We start from the raw sequence: 24,026 nt of genomic DNA, 5'->3' as shown, positions 1-24,026 counted from the left end.
GCAGATATTGAAGTCCACATGATTTCAATTCTTTCTTTTGGAATTTTATTGCGGATTTCAAGGTTTGCATTGCATAGGGTGAGATCAGTAACGCATGCAGATATTACCTTGTATTCATTGAGGAAAACCTGCATTAAGTTCATTCATTCACATGTGCATGTAGCCTAAGGATGCAGTTTTTTTTCATGCATGCATGCACATTGAGTTTGGAAGACAGGTTATCTCCATGGAGCATTATTATAGTTTGGTCTACTTTTAATGCAATCTTATTTTTATTTCTTTTTGTACAGAGAGAAAGAAGAAGCGCATCAGCTGCACCAGGAATCCTGGGAGAGACATCAGGCCAGAAAAGAGCTCCGCAGCAAAAATCAGAATGCTTCTGAACATCGCCCTGAAGAACACTTTTTCAGCAAGCTGGATTCTAGTCTCAAGAAAAACACTGCCTTTGTGAAGAAACTTAAAACCATAACTGAGCAGCAGAGAGATTCTTTGTCCCATGATTTTAATGGCCTTAACCTAAGCAAGTACATTGCAGAGGCCGCAGCTTCAATAGTTGAAGCAAAGCTGAAAATCTCTGATGTTAACTGTGCTGTCCACTTGTGTTCTCTCTTCCACCAGCGATATGCAGATTTTGCCCAGTCTCTGCTCCAGGTTTGGAAGAAACATTTTGAAGCCCGCAAAGAAGATAAAACCCCAAACATTACTAAGCTTAGAACAGATTTGCGCTTCATTGCTGAACTAACCATAATTGGCATTTTCACTGACAAAGAAGGTCTCTCATTGATCTATGAACAACTGAAGAACATCATAAATGCTGATCGGGAGTCCCACGCTCACGTTTCTGTAGTTATCAGCTTTTGTCGTCACTGTGGGGATGATATTGCTGGCTTGGTTCCAAGAAAGGTTAAGTGCGCATCTGAGAAATTTAATCTAAACTTCCCACCTAGTGAGATTATTAGTCCTGAGAAGCAGCAGCCTTTTCAGAACTTGCTGAAGGAATACTTCACATCTCTAACAAAGCACCTAAAGAGGGACCACCGAGAGCTGCAGAACATAGAGCGGCAGAACAGGTGAGACTGAGGCTCCAGGAGGGTTCATTTCACTTTTGTATGGTTGTTATTTCAAACTATTATTCCGAATTAACTGACCGTTGTAAGGCGGAACTGGGATTTAAAGGGGTTGTCCCACCTGGTACGTTTAAGACGTATCGCTAGCATATACCATATATGTCCAATAGGTGCTGGTCCCACCTCCACTCTGGTCTTAAGAACGGGTCCTCACAGTGAACAGAGCACACAGCACAAACGCCGTCATGGGTTTCAGAAGTCCCCTAGTGATTGGAGGTGTGGCCGTGCATGTATAGCTTGCTGTCCATTCACATTGGGACCCTGTTCTTGTGATAAGTGAAGGTTACAGAGGTGGGATCTGCACCTGGTGGATCTCCTATCGATGAAAATACCGCTTTATAGGACCTGGGCAATCAGTGGGTGACCTGGTGGTAGGACCCCCACCATTCACAAATTGACCATCAATGTAAAATCCCAGAAAATCACTTTAAGGCCTCATGCACACGGCCGTTGTTTTGGTCCGCATCTGAGCCGCAGTTCTGGTGGCTCGGATGCGGACCCATTCACTTCAATGGGGCCGCAAAAGATACGGACAGCACTCCGTGTGCTGTCCGCATCCAGTGCTCCATTCCGTGGTCCGCAAAAAAAAATAACCTGTCCTTGCGGACAAGAATAGGCAGTTATATTAATGTCTGTCCGTGCCGTTCCGCAAGTTGCGGAACGCACACTGACGCCATCCCTGTTTTGTGGATCTGCGATATGTGGACAGCAAAACGCACAACGGTCGTGTATATGTAGCCTAAAGCAGTTATCCCATATGGACAGTTTGGTACATCCACAGGATATGCCATAGATGTCTGATGGCTGTGGGTCCCACTTCTGGGACACTTACATTCCTTTTTGCATTCACTTTATGACTTCCAGGAATAGCAGAGTACTCTAAGGTCTGTTTCATAAAGGACATGAAGCTGTCAGTCTGATTCTGTAGCAGCAAGATCATGCAGAGGCACATAGCATTATAACTCAGTATAATGCCGTTAGCGCCTGCAAAACAAGCAGTGTCCAGAAAGGAGAATCTCGCTGACAGACGCTTGTATGAAACAGACTTAACTCTATTTTGTGAAATAAAGTAAATGGAGAGAGGAGCTCATGCATGCCTACCTCTCCACTATCTGCAACGTGAGACCAACCGCGTCCTCGAGATAGTTTCAAAGGAACAACACAACTATTACGAGCATTTGAAAAATCGCTGACCTAGAATAGTTGGCTACATGCCTGAGCACAGATCCAAAGCAATCATGTAGACCAATTATAAATCAAAAGATCCTTATTAATCAATTACTATAAAGACGCAATATAAAGTACCACACACAAAAGATGAAAATTTTGGAACAGCAGGGACACCTGGTGGACAAAAGATGTAACAGCGCCCGCCGCAAGGTGAAAAAAATCATGCAACTAGCAAGAATTAAATAATGCAATATTAAAAGTACCAGTATATAATGTCAGGAGAGGGTATAGGTCCTTATTAAAAGTATCTCCAAATAATATTGTGTGTATCCGTTTTCTTGTCTCCTTCCAGTCAAATTTCTTAACGATATATATATTTTTTTTTCGCAGACGCATCCTCCATACAAAGGGAGAATTGAGTGAAGACAGGCACAAGCAATATGAGGAATTTGCAACATGCTATCAGAAATTATTGGCCAACTCGCAGTCTCTTGCTGATCTTCTAGATGAAAATATGCCTGAACTTCCTCAAGACAAACCTGTGCCAGAAGGTATTTGTGATGCCTATACAGTATGCACAAGCTTCATCGTTTACAGGCTGTGCAGCGTAGTAAAGTGGGTCTCTCAGGCCTGAGAAGCAAGGTCATCAGCCCTTCAAGACTTTAGACCATCTTGTAATAGTTCACTGACCTCAGTGGGGACATTCAGCCTCTGACAGTGGCTTTGATTTGGTAGACCTTATGATTTTACTCGGGCTTTGTTCACACTGTGCTCATAGCTGCTATTCTTCCCAGAGACATTATGGCTCTTGATTCATCAATTTTCAAATGGATCCTGTTGGCTGTTAGTGGGATCTGTCAGGTCACTGTCGCTTTTTTAATGCAAGAGCATGCTACAGATAGAACAGAATACAGCAGCAGTGTGGACAGAGCCTTACACAATACATGTAGAAAAATTAGGAAGCAAGTTACACTATTGAAGGTGATGATGTATACTGTAAAAGCTTAAAACGTCTGTGGAAAACATTCTTAAAAAAACACAAAGTGGTTTGTGATGCAAAGAATATGTATGTATAGTAGCACAAAGGACAGAAGAATCTGGTACATGCTTTAGAGAGGAGTCAAAAATGCAACTTTTTAGTTTTGTTTTTGGTTTTTAGTTTGTTTTAGGGAGATGTTCTGCATCTTCCAGTATTAATACCTTGTGCTTGTATGACCTGTTTTTCAGAACATGGACCTGGCATTGACATATTCACACCTGGGAAGCCTGGTGATTATGATTTAGAAGGAGGCATCTGGGAAGATGAAGATGCCCGAAACTTCTATGAGAACATGATAGATCTGAAAGCTTTTGTCCCTGCTATTTTGTTTAAGGACAATGAAAAAAGTACCCAGGCCAAGGACAGTGGCAAGGATGATATAAAAGGTAAACCACCATGACTGTTCGCAGACAATGGTTGGCGTTCTGTTGTGTGCACACTAGGCATAGAACTGGTGCCATTACTGCATATATAATTCTGAAACCTAATATGTTTTATACCTCTCTAGAACAAAATCTACATGTGAGCTCAATCAAACAGTTCAGTAATATTGTAGATGTTTTACACATGAAGGGAGAGGAATTCTGGTGTTACAGCAGTAGGTGTGAAACCACTGTATCAACCAAGAGATTTGGCTTTGGCTTAAACCTAAAGACATTCTCCTGGAAGTCCCCTGGTAGTTGCCCTTTAACCCCTGTGCAGGGGGACCACCAGACCACTACCTCCTTGAATAGAATCTGTGTGATCGACAGATGACCCACAGGAGTCAGACACTGGTGCACTGAGGGTTTAGGCAAAACCATAGTCCCGAACAGGCTGAGGTTGGGGGAGGCAGAGTTCGACCAATTGAGAAAACATACACGGTCTGGGCATGCAACAAAGGGTCGGTATGGAGTTCAGGTTAGGTAGCGGAGGATCAAAACACTAGAATCGGGCAGACAAATGGATAGAGCAAGCTTTTGCAGAAACAAGGTAGACAACTTATTTCTTAAGCATACTCCCATGGGGGAAGGTGCCTTAAGTACCTTGGGGTGGCCAGCCATAGGCTGCTGTGAATTGGGGTCCAAGCATACGCCCTTTAGAAGCTCCTACAGGGCTCCAGATGGCGACCAAAATGGTTGCAAATGCGAGCTAGAATTGCTAAATGGCGACAAGACTTTGTAGTCTTGTCGCCATTTGCGCCTAAACCTCTGCCGCTTTCACATTACTGACATGGCACGTGCTGCTCTCAACAACACGGGAGAAGGAGGCAGTCCCTCCCCCCTGTACTGCTGCTTCCGCTGCCACCAATGGGCTGATTGCACGGAGGAGGAGGGGATACCCAGCCTCTATTTATGCGCGCTGCGATCCGCTGCTACTAACCCCTCAGATGCCGCATCTGAGGGGTTAATAGCGGCGGGTCGCTGGGTGCCAGGTATGGGGTATGTCTGGCACCCGCATGGCAGTCTGCGTTTCTATTAAAGAGAACCTTTCGCCTGGAAAAACATTGTGAACTAAGTATCCTGACATATAAAGCGGCGCCCAGGGATCTCGCTGCACTTACTAATATCCCTGGGCGCCGCTCCGTTCTCCCGTTATGTCCTCCGGTATCTTCGCTCAGTAAGTTATAGTAGGCGGAGACTTAGGACTCTTGGTTATAGTAGGCGGAGTCTGCCCTTGTTCTACTGGGCGTCTCCTCCTCCTAGGCTGTAGTGCTGGCCAATCGCAGCACAGAGCTCGCAGCCTGGGAGGTTTTTTTCTCCCAGGCTGTGAGCTATGCGCTGCGATTGGCCAGCGCTACAGCCTAGGAGGAGGAGACGCCCAGCAGAACAAGGGCAGTCTCCGCCTACTATAACCTACTGAGCAAAGATACCAGAGGACATAACGGGAGAACGGAGCGGCGCCCAGGGATAATAGTAAGTGCAGTGAGATCCCTGGGCACCGCTGTATATGTCAGGATACTTAGTTCACAATGTTTTTCCAGGTGAAAGGTCCTCTTTAAGCATAAATGATATTCATTGATGGTGCACCGCACCCCCCCCCCCCCCCCCCCCCAAAGTATTATAATCATTGGTGGTGCAGTGCGCCCCCAAGTATTATCATTGATGGCAGTGGCAGCTTCCGATTGGAGCCCCAGCAGTGTAAGCCTGGGGCTCCGATCGGTTACCATGGCAGCCAGGACGCTATTGAAGTCCTGGCTGCCATAGTCGGCTCCTTGCTGCTATGTGCAGAAAGTACAGAGCAGCAGGGAGAGTGTAAGGTCCTATTCACCCTGATGGAGCTCTATTAGGGTGAATAGGACAAGGGATGAAAGATCCCAGGTTCTAGCCCCTAAGGGGGTAAATGGTTATTAAATAAACTGTAACAAAAAAAGATTGTTAAAAAAAAAACTCCAAAATATTACGTTTAAAATCACCCCCTTGCCCAATTTTATATATAAACAATAAAAAAAATTACATATCGCTACGCCTGAAAAAGTGCAAACTATTAAAATATTTAAAAATATCTACTATGCGGTGAACGCCGTAACAGAATTTTTTAAAAAAATTGGCAATTTGCCATTTTTTTTATTTTATTCCCCTTGTCCCAACAAAAATTAGGAAACTCCAATGGCTGGGTTTTCTGCAAAAATGGAGGGGCAGACCTTTCTAGGAGTTGGTCAATCTCTGACCAACTAATGTTCGCAGTAAGACATTTATCCATCGTTGGGCAGAGTTTAATTCTCCTAAAACTTTTGAAACACTCGGATCACAGAAAAGAAGGGGCAGAAGCTCTAATTTGTGTGCTGTGCCCATTGGGTGTTGGCTGTGTACAAATCCATGGAAAGTCATAGGCAAAAGGTCACAGCTCCCAGTGAGAGTTGCAGAAAGTTTTACCAAGGGATAGGTACTCTTTAACACAATTCAAGACTGCTCCTTTTGATTTCAGTGGGCAAAAACAGCTTCTACAAACAATTGTAACGGCACCTGCACCTATCGGGCGTTTAGAAATGCCTGAAAGGAGAATACCACTTTACACGGCTTGTCATGGTTTTGTACAATTTCCAAGTGTACATAAACAATAAAAGAGAAAAAACACACACATCCTATTTAAAAATACATGAGTGGGTACATACATTCCTATTGGACATTAAGAAAGTTATCAAGACATTCTCATATATTGCTTCCAACTTTCGATACACAAAGTTGCATGATACAGGAGAATACCGCTTAATCTGCAGTATGTAGTAACCTTGCATAAAACACCCCCCATCCAGTGATGAGACTGGCACCACCCGCTAAGTCAAGTATACTATGACAGAGGGCCAAGAAGACTGTTGCCAACTCTCTACCCATAGGTTGCAAACCCAACCCAATATAAACCATGCATTAAGCACACTTTCTGCGGATCACCTACCCCACTTCCTCATCCCTGTCCCGGTCTCATGTATGCCTGTTCCAGAATCCCACAGATCTCTGAGGTCACTCCTCCCATCACAACCACAAGATCCATATGTCAGGCTATATTACCATGGTTCTATACGTTACCCATTTGTCCCACATTTTGGTGAACTTGTCCAAACATTGCCTTTTGGTGTGTATATATACTTTTCTCCAGGTGAAGGATTTCACCCATTCTGTTCAAAAATTCAGCCTCAGGGGGGGCTGGGGTCTTAGCCAGTATTTAGCAATTAGCTTCCTGGCCTGGAAGAGCTAACTCTGCACTTCCAGGCGAGAATTCCTGGTTTTTAATGTCCAATATTCCATATTTAACACACATGTCCTGGGACCAGGCGGGACTGCAATATGATATGCGTCTTAATACAAGTGAGCACGCCTGTCCAAAAAGTCCTAAGCTCTGTACACTCCCAGAACATGTGTAGCAGGAATGCCGGACTGCCCCACATCTAGGGCAGGAGGCATTGTTCCTAACCCCAATCCTGAACAGAAAGGATGGAGTCCGATACACCCGGTGAACAAGAAACAATTCGGACATTCGTTGGCCCTCACACAAAGATAACTGTGTCAGTGCCAAAACTGTTTTCCATTGTTCCTCTGAGATAGAGCCAACATCCCCCTCCCATTTTTGTTTGACCGCTAAGGGATCCTATTTCACAAACCTGTTCCTATTAGATGAATGATATCAATCCACTCGAGGAGTCACTGTGAGGATCTGATTGAGCCTGAAAAGCATGGCGTAACTGTAGAAATTGATAAAAGGCAGTATGGGGGCACAAAAACCTCAAACCCTTCCGTTCCCAAGGCGAAATCCCTTCCAAGCGAAATATTTCAGATAACTGAGGATTTCTCCATAGAGGAGTGACCTGACTGAAGCCCCGTAGCGACAGCAAGTCACACCTATGCCAAACCTTATGTATCAAGTTGAGCGTAGGATGTCCCATCAACCACGGTCCCAGACCGCTATGTTCCAATAGGACTATTGGGGAGTCATTTTCTATAATGTGTGCTATCAACTGCACAGATGCGTTATCTCCAGGAGTCCTCCCCCAACCCCTCAGATGTTGCATCTGTGAGGAAATAAAATACAGCTAAGGATTAGGAATAGAGAGACCCCCTGCATCTATCCCTCTCCGTAAAGTCCCCAACCGGATCCTGACCCGTTTGTTACGCCATAACAGGCTTCTAAACAGCCTTCGTATTCTAAAAAAGATCAGTTGTGGAATCCACACAGGGGAGTTATGTAGAACATGCGTAAGCCTTGGCATAAGAACCATTTTAAAGGGCATCTGTCACCCCTCCCATGGGGAATCCCACTATTGTATCCGAAGATCGGAGTAGGCATGCAAGTGGCTCAATTGCAATGGCAAATAGAAGGGGGGACAGCGGGCATCCCTGACGTGTACCTCTTCCCAGCTCAAAGACTTCTGATGTACCACCATTAGCTCTGATCCTAGATTTTTTTATATTCTTTTTAAAATAATCTTTATGCTTGCTGTCGTCAGATTCCAAAGACTGTAAAGAAAGAGATGTCTCCACAACAGAAGAACTAGAATTGGAACTGGAAAATTTGGATATAAATGATGATGCCATGGAGCTAGAAGGAGTTGAGGAAGCAGAAGACCTTACAAAGAAACTGCTTGATGAACAAGGTAAGCTGGTTGTGGAGAGTGAAATAAACAGCAAGCCAGCATAAAATCTGCTAGCTTATGCCTGGGCTAAATCATACAAAAGTTGGCAAGCACAAAAATATAGTGAGCCCTAAAGTTACAAAATGAATGACGATTGTTGTGCAGATAAAACGAACCCTCATGTTGTAAGAAAGAGCATCAGGATCTGGCCCATGTAGCAGACAGGAACTTCTTTGTGGACCTGTGTAATGCACACTGTATAAAATGCAGCCAACCTCACCTGGTGCCTAAAGGAGCAGCTCATCGTGGCTCAGGTGAACAGTACAGAACATATAGCACTGTTCTGCTGAGAGCAACTAGTAGCCCGTCAGGGCATGTTGACTGTAGTTCCAAGTTACTGTCCCTCCCTGGTTTGTCAGATTCTTTATACATGAACTATGTATGACAAAGCCAGGACATATCTATAATGGCACATGGTAGATTGGGGCCTTGTGTCACATTTTTGCCTTGAGGCCCAGAAGTTTAAAGTTGTGCCTCTAGACAAAGCCCCCTTTGTATATAGTTCATGACTCTGGCCTGTGTGAAAGAAAAGGCAACCCCTAGAATATAAGAGTTTGTGAAGAATCATTTGTACCACAAAGAATATGATCATATATGCCCCAACAGTAGTACTGAAAAAGCAGGTAGATACCTGAGATGCTTGCAGGACCTTTGAAATACTAGTTATAAGAGCAAAGAGAAGGAAGAACAGAGAATGAGGAAAGAGACAGGAAGGAAGAAAGAAAGAAGAATGCATCGCTAGCCCACTACTGATTTTTATTCCATGGGTTCTTGGTACACTAACCAGTAGTGCCAGGTCTGCAGGAACGTTTTGTGGTGGATGATATGGTTTTACAATGCAGTACCAATGCAACATCACAGTTTATTTCATGGAAATCAAATTCTTATATGGTTTAGTCCTTTCCGTCTTTTCTCTCTTCACTCTCTGCCTTACTGGTGCGATCATTATAATTATTTTTTTTTTTTTTTTGTGGTTTTCTGTTTACATAGCTGTATGAGGCCTTGTTTATTGCAAGACATGTTGTGCGTTCTATGGCTACTTTCACACTAGCGTTCGGGCGGATCCGTTCTGAACGGATCCGCTCATATTAATGCAGACGGAGGCTCCGTTCAGTACGGATCCGTCTGCATTAATAACTTTAAAAAAATTCGCAAGTGCGCAAGTAGCCTGCGCGGATCCGTTCAGACTTTCAATGTAAAGTCAATGGGGGACGGATCCGCTTGAAGATTGAGTCAATTGGTGACATCTTCAAGCGGATCCGTTCCCATTGACTTACATTGTAAGTCTGAACGGATCCGCACGCCTCCGCACGGCCAGGCGGACACCCGAACGCTGCAAGCAGCGTTCAGCTGTCCGCCAGTCCGTGCGGAGGCGAGCGGAGCGGAGGCTGAACGCCGCCAGACTGATGCAGTCTGAGCGGATCCGCTCCATTCAGACTGCATCAGGGCTGGACGGCTGCGTTCGGGTCCGCTCGTGAGCTCCTTCAAACGGAGCTCACGAGCGGACCGACGAACGCTAGTGTGAAAGTAGCCTAATGCGACCATTTAATAATGCATATGATGTAGTGGGGAGCTGTAAAAAAAAAAAAAAATCCAAATGGGGTGAAATTGGAAAAAAAGAACGCAATTCCACAAAGGTTTTAATGGGTTCGCACTCGGTGATACCAATTATATATATTTTTTCTTGTTTATATTTTATTTACATTTTGGGGAAAGGGGGGTGATTAGAATATATATATATTGAGCCACTTGCATGCCTACTCCGATCTTCGGATACAATAGTGGGATTTTTTTTTTACAGCTCCCCACTACTAATATATATATATATATATATATATATATATATATATATATATATATATATATATATATATATATATATATATATATATATATATATATATATATATATATATATATTTTTAACACAGCTCCATAGGAACTAACGTGTTTCAGTTCATTCCAGAGGACTGAAGCTCCTGCACAATGCATCTGGCTCCCCCAATCCCTGCCTCCGTGGTCACATTTAAGCATGGTATCTGAAGTGTTAAGTCTGGGATCGGCATTTTACGGACTTTAGTTGCAGGTGTCTGTGTCTGCTGTATGATACAGCGGGCACCAGGCGGCTATGGTGCCTGCTGCACGTGAGAGCAGGCACATGTACGGCACTGGTGGGGAAGGGTGTGGTTTTATTTTTTTCTTTTGTTAGTTTTTTTGTAAAAATGTACAAAATAACCCAGACACAGAATTTTGAAAGAGCTTTCTTAGCTGGAGGGGAAAAAAAAATTACTTATTTTTTACTGCCCATATATCCATTTGAACCTTGTCTCTGTTGTCCAAAATATGCCTTATTCACACAGTCCGTATTTGGTCAGTGACTTCCATCAGTAATTTTGAGCTAAAACCAGGTGCGGCTCTAAATGCAGATCTTTAGGGCTCATGCACACGAACCTGGAACCTCAGAACACAGATACCGGCCATGTGCATTCTGCAGGACGGAACGTCCTGCCCCTAATAGAACAGTCCTATACTTGTCTGTATTACAGAACGGCCATATGGACACGGAATGTACACTCTGAGTCATTTCCGGGCACGGGAAAAAAATGCGTTTGTGTGCACGAGCCCTTCTACTCCAATCCTGGATTTGGCACACAATCACTGATGGAAATCACTGACATGTGAATGAGGCATTCGGTACCATGACAGTAAAGTTGTCCCAGCATGTCTTCAGCATCCCCTGTGACAGCAATACAGATTTTTCTGGCACTCTCGCCACTGCCAAGTACAGTAACTTGTACGCTAGAAGAGCACAGCTAGGCAGCAACTTATTGTATCTCTTTTACATTAATCACAAATGGATGTTCCTTCCTCTTATAAATTTCCATTTACATGGTCCCTACTTAGTCGTTTGTGTATTTTACAGAACAAGAAGATGAAGAGGCGAGCACTGGGTCCCATCTAAAGCTTATAGTTGATGCTTTTATTCAGCAGCTGCCAAACTGTGTTAATCGTGATCTTATAGACAAGGTACTTATCAACATTTTTAATGGGAAAAATACAATAAAGATTTATGTATATTATCGTTCATTCAGACAATCACTCTAATACACTGTAGTTTAAAAAGCTGCTGTTATGTTTTCCTATTTTAATGTACTTTTTGTGAATTTTAGGCTGCCATGGATTTCTGCATGAATATGAATACAAAGGCAAATAGAAGGAAGCTGGTTAGAGCACTATTCATTGTTCCTAGACAAAGGTAATGAAATAAAAAAATTACTGTGATTGTCTATAACAATGTCTACTAGGCAAAGGCTACACAGTGACATTTTGCACAGTAAATGCCATAGGGTATATAATTGAAGGTGGGTATCCATAAATGTCAGCTTTTTTTTCCCTTAGAATTCCTCAAGCACATTTCCTCAGGATAGGCCATCAGTGTTGGATTGTGGCAGTCTGACCTCTGGGAACCCTGCGGGTCAGGAGAATGAAGGGGTGGCTGCAGCACATTATATTCCAGTGAATGGAACAAGTTGCACTACCAGGCACAGCCAGCCTTAGGGAAGAGCTTCTGCACTTATGTAATCAATGAAAGGGATGTGTCACTCACACCTCCACTGATCAAACGTTGATAGCCTATTCTGCACTAGACTTTAGCTATTCTATAAGGTCAGTATTAGACCGCATAATTTTCCGATATTTGGCCTGTATAATCTTCAATGCTTTATTAATTCGTATAACATGAAGGTTGGCAGGCTGGGGAGTGGGTATGCCCTTCACTGCTGGTCGTTGGCCAGCAGTGAAGGGCATACCCACTCCCCAGCCTTCCAACCTTCATGTTATACGAATTAATAAAGCATTGAAGATTTTCGCATGACAGTGGTGAGTGCCACAATCTTTTCTATCTACCACATTATCTTCACAAAGAGTCTGCTTGAGCTCCTGGCTGAGCACCACACGATCCTGTCAGCAGCTGTTGAGCCGTGGTTGCATTGTTCCTATAGGGGTGTTTTTGGGCGCATTGCAGCAGTGCCACTGATCCTTTCTTCTATCCTTGTGTGCATTTTATTCTGCATAATCTATCAGCAGATAAACAAGGAAATGCTCATTTGTCGCCTAAGGCTCGTTTCACACGGGGCGTTGCGGGAACATGCACGATTTTTCCGCGCGAGTGCAAAACATTGTAATGCGTTTTGCACGCGCGTGAGAAAAATCGGCATGTTTGGTACCCAAACCCGAACTTCTTCACAGAAGTTCGAGCTTGGAATCGGTGTTCTGTGGATTGTATTATTTTCCCTTAGAACATGGTATACAGAATGCATAGTAAAATAGCGCTGGAGGGGTTAACAAATAAATAAAAAATTATTTAACTCTCCTTAATCCACTTGATCGCGCAGCCGGCATCTCTTCTGGCTTCTTTCTTTGCTGTGTGGAGGAAAAGGACCTGTGGTGACGTCACTCCGGTCATCACATGGTCCATCACATGATCCATCACCATGGTAAAAGATCATGTGATGGACCATGTGATGACCGGAGTGATGTCACCACAGGTCCCTTTCCTCCACACAGCAAAGAAAGAAGCCAGAAGAGATGCCGGCTGCGCGATCAAGTGGATTAAGGTGAGTTAAAGGGAACCTGTCACTGGGATTTTGTGTATAGAGCTGAGGACATGGATTGCTAGATGGCCGCTAGCACATCCGCAATACCCAGTCCCCTTAGCTCTGTGTGCTTTTATTGTGTAAAAAAATGGATTTGATACATATGCAAATTAACCTGAGATGAGTCCTGTATGTGAGATGAGTCAGGGACAGGACTCATCTCAGGTTAATTTGCATATGTATCAAATCGTTTTTTTTACACAATAAAAGCACACAGAGCTATGGGGACTGGGTATTGTGGATGTGCAAGCGGCCATCTAGCAACCCATGTCCTCAGCTCTATACCCAAAATCCAGATGACAGGTTCCCTTTAAAAAAATTTTTAACCCCTCCAGCGCTATTTTACTCAGCATTCTGTATTCAAAATGCTCTTTTCCTTTATAACCATGTTATAAGGGAAAATAATAAAATGATCAGGTCTCCATCCCGATCGTCTCCTAGCAACCGTGCATGAAAATCACACCGCATCCGCACTTGTTTGCGGATGCTTGCGATTTTCACGCAGCCCCATTCACTTCTATGGGGCCTGCGTTGCGTACATTATCGCACAGCCCCATAGAAATGAATGGGTCCAGATTCAGTGCGGGTGCAATGCGTTCACATCACACATTGCACCCGCGCGGAATACTCGCCCGTGTGAAAGGGACCTAATAGGCATCTTTCGTCAGGATGAAAGATTCCCGATTATCAGTAGCACATCTCCTGCATTCACCGTGCATAGTCCTGTGTAATCAGCCTGCTGCAGAGAAGCAGCGATGGATGTGTTATTAATAGAGTGCAGTTTAATACAGCCCTCACACAAGACATGAAAGCCCGTACGTCTAGTGCAGTGTTTCCCAACCAGTGTGCCTCCAGCTGTTGCAAAACTACAACTCCCAGCATGCCTGGACAGCATTTGGCTGTGCGGGCATGCTGGGAGTTGTAGTTTTGTAACAGCTGGAGGCACACTGGTTGGTAAAAACACGTCTCTAGTGTATGATGAGACTAATACAACTTCCTATACATGTCCATAAATCATCTTCTTTTTTTTTTTTTTTTTTTTTAGCCTCTCTTTCACTTATAAAAGCAGCCAGTACCAATTAACAACATCTTTAGAGAATTGCCTATAAAGCAAAGAGTGTTGGAGTATAGAGTTAAAGAGGACCTTTCACTTCTTTTTTTTTTTATTATAATTTTTTTTATTGTAGATAAATACTGTACCTTTACTTGGCGGGTACCCCCAGCTCATGCTGCCACCTTGAATGTGTTTTTTTTTTTTTTTTTTTAAATCACTTCTGCGCCCCGCTGTGCCCCCCTGTATTTTTCCCACTCGGTATGTTAATACTGAGCATCGGTACAGGTTGGAGGAGACGCCTGGGTTGCTCAATAGGCGGCTTCTTCTTCTTCCTGGCTGTGCCGCGATCCAATCACAGCGGAGAGCGTCACAGCCATGGAGCAACTATCTCATGCTTTTCATCTTCTGAAAAGTCTTATTTCCTTCCCTTGGTTAAAGGGATTGTGTCATCTCAGACTTTGATGGCATATCACTAGGATGTTCCATTAAAGTAAAGTATAGGTGCGGGTTCTACCTCTGAGAGCACACCCATCTCCAGATATTTTCTGTTTTCAGCAGTCCCATAGAAATTAATGGAGGGTGACCGGAGGTGCGCAGCTGCTCTCTGTTCGCTTTAGATCCCCCGTTCTGGAGATAGGCACAGGTCTCGGAGGCGGGTCGACACCTGTCTGACGTTGGTGGCATATCGCTATAGTATGTCACCAATGTCTCAGATGAGACAACCCCTTTAATAATGTGGAACAATCTCTTTAAATAACTTTCCTCTTAACCAATATCACCTGGCCGTCTTTTAAAAAAACCTGTGTGGGATCGATGCCAAACATCTAAAAAGATATAAGAAATAAAACAAACCTGTTGGGGGAGATTTATCAAAACTGCAGTAAAGGACAACTGGTTTAGTGTCCCATAGCAACCAATCAGATTCCATCTTTCTTTTTTTCAGAGCTCCTTTAGAGAATGATAGGTGGAATCTGGTTGCTATGGGTAACTAAGCCAGTTTTCCTTTGCACCAATTTTGATAAATCTCCCTCCTATTCTAAAAATCAAAATCCTTATTTTACAGAAATCCTATAAATATTTCACTTGCATAATTTGGAAAATGGTGTAGCTGATGTTTGCTAAAATTAAGCAATATCTGACAAAAAATAGGACCTGCGCTGCGCTGGATGTGTGCATAGAAGTGCATGGGTCAGTGTGCTATCCGTAGTTGTGCACATGGAGTCTGTTGAATGGGAGGCGATGTGATTGTACTCTATCAAGTTTATACTTTCTGAAAATATAAAAAATGTTCTATGTTGTCAGCTGAAGATGTGCTGCTGCCTATTCCTTCCTGCTTTTTAATTAAAAAATTTTAAATTTTTTTTTGTCAGACTGGATTTGTTGCCATTTTACGCAAGATTGGTTGCGACCTTGCACCCATGTATGTCAGATGTTGCAGACGATCTTTGTTCCATGCTAAAGGGGGATTTTAGATTCCATGTAAGTGTTTATTCTATACATATATTAAAATCAAATTTTCTTCCATGGCACTGTGTAGAATAAGCTAATAGGGATATTTTACTCATTTAGGTAAGAAAGAAGGATCAGATCAATATCGAAACCAAGAACAAGACTGTGAGGTTCATCGGGGAACTTGCCAAGTTTAAAATGTTCAACAGAACAGACACCCTCCATTGTCTAAAGGTTTGCTATGAAGCCGTTTTTCTGTGGTCTTCCATTACCCTCTATATTCATTGCAATCAGATATTACTGAGTTATTTCTTCCCATTTATAATAATTAGAGGTAAATGCATAATTTTGATTTTGTACTTTATATTGCTAGATTGTTTTTAATTCTATGACACTATAGCCATCGCGTGCCCTGTAAACTGTATACAATTTATGTCCGCAGATGCTGCTGTCAGACTTCTCACATCACCACATTGAAATGGCTTGCACACTTCTGGAAACCTGTGGAAGATTTCTATTCCGATCTCCAGATTCCCACTTACGAACCAGTGTACTATTGGTAATGATATTCCTCCCTTGTCTGTAGGGTAGTGGGTACAGCACATTGGGGCAGATTTACTAATCCTGTAGATGGCATAAACTTAGACAGGCTGTCTAGACCTGCACCAGATTTATCACAGGGGCTCAGGCTGGATGATATATGTGGTGCGGGGGCAGACACTTTTGTCTGACTTTATACCTACTGTTGATTGGATTAGTTTGAGACAGAATTTTACACCAGAACTGTCGAGTAATTTTGGAGCTAAATGCCACATATAAAGAGACACCCCTTTCTTGCTTGTGTCATTGGTGGGACACAGGATTGTCCATGGGTGTGGTTGTTGCCGCTAATGATTAGCAAAGTGAGCTTCGGATGTTACATGAGATCAATCTTGGTACAGTATTAAAATATATGGGCTCCAACGAGCCAAAGTTAGTCATTTGCGAAGTCGTGTGTGAATTAGTTGATTAACTTCAATAGTTGATTTTTAAAGTACCAGTCGGGACTGAAGCAGAGTTCAGTTTCAAGTTTTAACGTGGTTTTCCACTTTAATAATCAATTGCCAAAGTTATTTAATGAAGTCTCGCGCGACTTCACTAGTAACTAACGTTGGCTCATCGGAGCCTGTACATTTCAATACTGTACGGAGACTGATCTCCATACAGTATTAATCCAAAGTTATGACCGAAGTAACATCAGAATAGGGCTGCAGCAAACTATTATTTTAGCGATCGAGTATTCTACCAGTTATTTTTACGATTAATCAAGTACTCTAATAAGAAAAACTACTTAAAATAACGTATTGCTTTATAGAAACAATATTTTTATTTCTTAGTGGTATAGCAATTAATTGCGCACACACATAAGGCTTCTTTCACAGCTGCAATATACATTCTATCAGAACAGAATTTACCATATCGGGTATAGCTGGATACTGCCAGCTGCTCCAGCGATAGACTGTAATGGGGTCCGGCCTTGTTACAGCATTCAATCTGGGTTTTGGCCGGACATAAAAAAACGCTTTGGACGATACCCAGCATCTGTGCCGGAACATGGCTAGATGGCCACATTATAGTCAATGAGAGCATATAGCTGGTTGTATCCAGCTATACCCAATACTGTATACCAGCAGGCTGTTCTTCTGCCATGCCATCCCAATTGCCATGTCTCCCACTTCCCTAGTGCCAACAGATCAGCCCCTCCCATGCCATGTCCCTGACTCCCCCAGTGCCATCCATTGCCATATCCACCTCCCCCAGTGCCTCCATGCCATCCATTAGTGTCCCCCACACAGCACCATCAGCCCCTTCAAATCACAGGTCCCCCCTTCAAAATCCACGTCTTCTTCCCAGCATGCACTGGGAAATTGCATTGAGGATTTTTTTTCCCCTCAACGACATAGATGAATCGTTTCAGTCCTACATCAGAAGCCCGCTTCACCCATCACTAGTTGCGGCCACTAGGAGGCGACACTAAGCAGAAAAAGTATTAGCTTTTCCTACCAGCTATACCCCTCCTGCAGACACTAAGCTAATCAGTATTAGCTTGGTGCCCATAGGAGACAGACATACCTGCTTGCAGATATATTACCATTTCGTTTTATTTGTCTTTCTCGCCCATTTTCCTTGGGGGACACAGACCTTGGGTATAGCTTTGCTCCCTAGGAGGCGTGACACTAAGTAAAACTGTTAAGCCCCTCCTCCATCAGCTATACCCTCAGCCTGGAGATAGAGGCTACCAGTTTTAGCTTAGTGTCCAAGGAGGCAAGACACTCCCTGCTACTGCAGGGCTGTTTTCTCCTTGTTATTTTTACTTTTTCTTCTAATTTTGTTATTTTATTTTTTCCTAGGGATACCAGAGACGCATTAGACCTCTCTGCTCTCCCGGGGTTGAGCTGCGCCAGTGCCAACTTATCTGCACTGCTGCCTCCCCCACAGAAGCAATAGGAGGATCTGGGCAGCAATGGCTCCCCTACATCCCGCCAGCTAGGGGGTCGCCCGCACGCCAAGCCCCTCTTCCAGCTTCCTGCCACTGCGGTGCCAGTGGCTGAAGGGGCGACCCTGCTGGAAAGGACTGAGGGTGAAGACGTCGGACGGTGAGATGGCTATTCCAGCCCATACCCCGTCCCTATCTGCAGCATCTACCCCTCTGGGTAAGGGGGGCACCCGTGGTCGCTCATTCTGAGCGCTCATCTGCAGGACAATGCAGCACAGCAGCATCCTCAGCACCCCCACGCCGTTCCCCCCCCACGCTGCTATCTTTCTCCCCCCCCCTCCCCCTCATTCGGGGCTGACTCCATTTTTCTCTTCTCTCTCTCCCCCTTCCCGCCGAGAACGGGGGGCGGGGCTTAGCGGTCCCGGCAGGGGGCGGGGCTTACGCGCGCGTCATTTTGGGGGCGGAGCTACGTTCTCCTTCACAGGAGACATTTCAAGCGCTGGAGGGGGCAGAGCTTGTTCCCCGTGCTTTCTGCTGAGGTTTCCCGCGCTTCCTCACTCCTGACAGGAAGCTGGGACACGGTGGGGGACTCTAACCTCCTGTGTACATCGCTCGGCTTCTGTGGGCGCTCTCTGCTGCTCTCTGCTGCTCTCTGCTGCTCTCTGCTGCTCTCTGCTGCTCACTGCTTCTCTGCTGCTGCTGATCTGGGCCATCTCCTGACGTTCTTCTGAGGCACTGGTAGGACAGTTAACCCTCTCCTAACCCTCCTGGTCATAGCTGCTATAACCCTTTGTGGTCTCTATATTAGAGTACAACCACACTTCAGCATGTCAGATCCCACAGGTGCCCCCAAACCCTGGTACCATGCCTGTACCGCCTGTAAGGAACTTTTTCCGCGTGGGCAATCTGAGCCGCATTGCCTTGCATGTCAGGCCCCGGTGCAGGGCCCGCTTCCCGCTGCGCCCCCCGGTGCCTCTGAACCCCCTGACTGGGCTAGGTCTCTGTCTCAGGCGGTGGAAAGCCTTACACACGTAGTGGGCCGTCTCGTGGATAGACCGCCTCTCCCGCAGGCTGCCACAATCCCTGTCGCACCCGCTGGGACTACCGTTTCTGCCGCCCCCACTGGTTCCCTGCCTCCCAGCGAATCTTCCAGGGCCCGGCATACTCAGAAACATTCAAGGGTTGAGCGCACATCTTCTCCAGATGCTTCGCTCTCTCCGCCATGCGTGCGAGCTCAGTCAAGTCTATCCTCTCAAAGGGATACGCTTTCTGAGGGAGAACTGGCGGATTCGGACGTGGACATGGACTCAGAGCTTCCGTCCAAATTGGCGTCCGCGGTGGGGCATCTTGTCACTAGCATCCGTGATACCTTTCAGCTACACGATGACCCCCCCAGCTCTGAACAGGCCGGCGTGTCCTTTCTCCGCCCCAAACAGGCCTCCAAGGTTTTTCCCATACACGCTGATTTTTCTTCTGTGGTATCCAAGGCTTGGACTCGGCCTAACGTCCGCTTTATAACACCCAAAAAGCTGGACATTTGTTATCCCTTTCCAGCGGATTCTGTGACCACGTGGACATCCCCGCCTAAGGTTGATCCTCCCGTGGCTCGCCTGTCCAAAAGCACTACTATTCCTGTACAGGACGGATCTTCCCTCCAGTCTGTTGAGGACCGTCGTACGGAATCCCTCTCCAAGGCCATATTTACTGCCTCTGGTTCGGCCCTTAGACCGGTCTTTGCCTCCGCCTGGGTTGGCAAAGCGGTCTCTGAATGGGGTTTGCAACTGGAACGAGAGTTAGGGTCGGACGTCCCTGTTCAGGACCTCCGTTCCTTAGCCCAACTAATTGTTCAGGCCGGAAAATTCGTCTGTGAGGCCTCCCTTGATGCGGGTGCCCTCATTGCCCGTTCCTCTGCCCTGGCAGTTTCTGTCAGGAGGGAACTCTGGCTGAAGGTTTGGGCGGCGGACGCCGCTTCCAAACGCTCTTTGGCCGGCCTACCATTCACGGGTTCCCGCCTGTTCGGAACCCGTCTGGACGAACTTATATCAGAGGCCACGGGTGGGAAGAGTACTCACCTCCCCCAGGCCAATGGGCGCCCCCCGTGGTCGCGCTGGTTCGTCCCGTTTTCGGTCCTTTCGCAAGCCCACCGGGTCTAGACCCGCGGCCAGTTCTTCTTCCTCTGGCCCAGCCCAGGATAGACGCAAGAAGCCGTTTTTTCGGACGCAACCTACCTGGCGCAAGTCCCAGCCTGCACGGGCTCCCACAGGCCAGCAGCCCTCTGCCTGAAGGTGCGCCCCCACCCACCCGGGTGGGGGGCCGCCTTCTCCTATTCAGGAACGTATGGCGGGCCCACATCTCAGACGCATGGGCGCTCGAGATTGTATCTTGCGGATACAAAATCGAATTTGCGTCCATTCCGCCAGACCGTTTCTTCCGATCCCGTCCTCCGCGAGATCCCGTACGAGTGGCCGCCTTCTTCGCGGCCATTCACTCTCTAATGGACAAGGGTGTCGTCGCCCCCGTGCCTCCGACGGAAAGGTTCAGGGGGTTCTACTCGAACCTCTTTGTGGTTCCCAAGAAGGAAGGCTCAGTGCGTCCGATCTTGGACCTAAAACGCCTGAACCGTTTTCTCCGACTGCAGAGATTCCGGATGGAGTCTCTCAGGTCCGCAGTGGCCTCCCTGGAAAGAGGGGATTTCATGGCCTCAATCGACATTCAGGATGCATACCTCCACGTTCCGGTTGCTCCATGTCATCACCGCTTCCTGCGCTTCGCGGTGGGGGACGATCACTTCCAATTCGTCGCCCTTCCCTTTGGTCTGGCGATGGCTCCTCGAGTGTTCACCAAGGTCCTGGCCCCTGTCTTGGCCCTTCTACGTTCAAGAAGTGTTTTTCTTCTCCCATACTTGGACGACATCCTGGTCAAGGCACCCTCCTTCTCTCAGACATCCCGCAGTGTGGAACTCACTCTGGAGACCCTGACGCGGTTCGGTTGGATTATCAACCACCCCAAATCTTCCCTTACCCCCTCCAGACGGCTGATCTTCCTGGGGATGCTCCTGGATACAGAGTTGGCGGAGGTCCGCCTTCCGTCGGACAAGCGTCTGGCCCTTCGCGGGTCGGTTCGCAGTCTCCTCCGTCATCACCGCCCTTCCCTCAGATCCCGCATGCGGTTGTTGGGAAAGATGGTTGCCTGTTTCGAAGCGGTGCCGTTCGCACAATTCCGATCCCGCACCTTTCAGAGGGCAATTCTGTCGGCCTGGGACAAATCACCGAGGAGTCTGGACAGGACCTTTCTTCTGCCTCCCCTGGCTCGGGCTTCCCTCGGCTGGTGGTTGCATATCCCTCTAAGGGGGAAGTCCTTCCTTCCACTGAACTGGCTGGTGATTACCACAGATGCCAGCTTACGGGGGTGGGGGGGGGGGGGTTTCCCTCCCCGGTCCGTCCAGGGCGTTTGGTCTCTATCGGAGTCCAGACTTCCAATCAATATTCTGGAACTGAGGGCGATTCTTCTGTCCCTCAGACACTGGACCCATCTGCTGAGGGGCCACCCTGTTCGGATCCAATCGGACAATGCCACGGCTGTGGCATACATAAACCATCAGGGAGGCACTCGCAGCGATGCAAGAGGTGACCCTCATTCTCCTCTGGGCGGAGACGCACGTGCCGGCCTTATCTGCGATTTACATCCCGGGGGTGGACAACTGGGCGGCGGATTTCCTCAGCCGGTCCACCATCGACCCGGGAGAATGGTCCCTGCACCCAGAGGTGTTCGAAGCCCTTTGTCTTCGCTGGGGTCGCCCCGACGTGGACCTCATGGCCTCCAAATTCAACCACAAGGTCCCCCTATACCTGGCCAGGGCACGGGACCCGAAGGCATACGGCGCCGACGCGCTCGTCCTTCCGTGGCGCGAATTCTCCCTTCTGTACGTCTTTCCTCCTTTTCCCCTCCTGCCACGGGTTCTTCGGAGGATCGCGGCAGAGGGCGTCCCCGCGATTCTAATCGCCCCGGATTGGCCCCGCCGGTCTTGGTACGCCGACCTAATGTTGCTGTTGGCAGACGCACCGTGGCCACTGCCCTCCAGGGAAGACCTTCTCTCTCAGGGACCGATCTTCCACGAGCATTTAGGCTCGCTACGTTTGACGGCGTGGCTATTGAGACCGCCGTCTTAACGCGACGGGGTTTCTCCGCGGACGTAGTCCGCACCATGATCCGGGCTCGTAAGCCCGTATCCTCTAGGATCTACTATCTGGTTTGGAGGTCCTATCTGGGGTTCTGTGAGTCCCGGAGCATCCCACCTCTCCGGTTTTCTCTTCCCACAATCCTGTCCTTCCTCCAGTCGGGTCTGGACCTGGGGCTGTGCCTCAGTTCTCTGAAGGGTCAGATTTCGGCGCTGTCTATTCTTCTCCAGCGTCCCCTGGCCCCTCTAGGGCCAATTAAGACCTTTTTACAAGGGGTGGCTCACTCTGTTCCGCCGTACCGCCCTCCAGTTCCTTCCTGGGACCTGAATGTGGTGCTCTCGTCGCTCCAATCAGCCCCCTTCGAGCCTTTACGGGAGGTCTCCCTTCGCCTTCTGTCCTGCAAGGTCATCTTTCTTGTGGCCGTCACGTCTCTCCGACGGGTGTCGGAGTTAGCGGCTCTTTCTGCTCCGAACCTTTCCTGATCTTCCACCAGGATAAGGTTGTGCTTCGGCCTGTCCCGACTTTCCTGCCAAAGGTGGTCTCCGCCTTTCACATCAATGAGGACATCGTCCTTCCGTCGCTCTGTCCCTCTCCTTCCCACCCCAGAGAACGGGAACTGCACCGTCTGGATGTGGTCAGGGCGTTGAGGATTTACTTGGAGGTCACCGGGTCCTTTCGGCGCACGGACTCCCTGTTTGTGGTTCCGGAGGGTTCGCGCAAAGGGTTGGCGGTCTCCAAGGTGGCTATTGCCCGTTTCATTAAACTGGCGGTGTCTGAGGCTTATCGAGCCAAGGGCAGACCTCCGCCTTTCGGCGTCACTGCTCATTCCACCAGAGCAGTCGGAGCTTCCTGGGCGCAGAGGCATCGGGCCTCGGCTGAACAGTTGTGCAAAGCAGCCACTTGGTCCTCTCTGCACACTTTCACAAAGTTCTATAGGGTGCATACGCATGCATCAGCGGATGCTGCTTTGGGCCGCCTGGTTTTGCAGGCAGCGGTTTCCTGATGCTCTGGTGGTGTTCCGCCTTGGGTTTGTGGTCCCTCCCTTCTTGGACTGCTCTTGAACGTCCCAAGGTCTGTGTCCCCCAAGGAAAATGGGCGAGAAAAGGAGATTTTTGTATAACTTACCAGTTAAATCTCTTTCTCGCTCTTCCTTGGGGGACACAGCACCCACCCTTCTGTGTTTGGTTACAGGGTTATGGTCTGGCGCCCCGTTGGGTTGCTGGCTGGTTGTTTCCGTTATTGGTTGTTATCCTTTCACTACTTGGACACGCAACTGGTAGCCTCTATCTCCAGGCTGAGGGTATAGCTGATGGAGGAGGGGCTTAACAGTTTTACTTAGTGTCACGCCTCCTAGGGAGCAAAGCTATACCCAAGGTCTGTGTCCCCCAAGGAAGAGCGAGAAAGAGATTTAACTGGTAAGTTATACAAAAATCTCCTTTTTTCCATTTTTTCACTGAATACAAGAGGCAGAATTACCGTTACCCCACAAGTGAGGAGGGAGACCAAAGGATTACAGTCTAACAGTTATCCCCTTTCCAGTTGATAAGGGGGATAACATTCTAAGGCTACTTTCACATCTGTGCTTTCCCTTTCCGCTATTGAGATCCGTCATAGGATCTCAATATCAGGGGAAAATGCTTCTGTTTTGTCCCCATTCATTGTCAATTGGGATAAAACTGAACTGAAGGGAACAGAGTGCACCAGAATGCATTCCTTTCCGTTTCATTGCGTTCCAATGACACGCAAAAGCGCTTCAAGCTGCGTTTTTGAG

General features: G+C 46.9%; 1 protein-coding gene across 1 annotated transcript in view; it reads left to right on the top strand.

Moving 5' to 3' along the window:
* Positions 1 to 24,026, top strand: part of UPF2 (UPF2 regulator of nonsense mediated mRNA decay) — a 77,555-nt gene that overhangs the window by 12,251 nt on the left and 41,278 nt on the right. Inside the window, 9 exon segments of the mRNA XM_044280075.1 lie at positions 291 to 1,070; positions 2,688 to 2,848; positions 3,525 to 3,722; positions 8,258 to 8,404; positions 11,367 to 11,470; positions 11,614 to 11,699; positions 15,523 to 15,631; positions 15,722 to 15,835; positions 16,044 to 16,160. Coding sequence (XP_044136010.1) covers positions 291 to 1,070; positions 2,688 to 2,848; positions 3,525 to 3,722; positions 8,258 to 8,404; positions 11,367 to 11,470; positions 11,614 to 11,699; positions 15,523 to 15,631; positions 15,722 to 15,835; positions 16,044 to 16,160 — 1,816 coding nt within the window.

This window comes from Bufo gargarizans, chromosome 2 (assembly GCF_014858855.1).
Source record: "Bufo gargarizans isolate SCDJY-AF-19 chromosome 2, ASM1485885v1, whole genome shotgun sequence".
NCBI classification, from domain to species: domain Eukaryota; kingdom Metazoa; phylum Chordata; class Amphibia; order Anura; family Bufonidae; genus Bufo; species Bufo gargarizans.
This window is presented reverse-complemented; position numbering and strand designations above follow the sequence as displayed.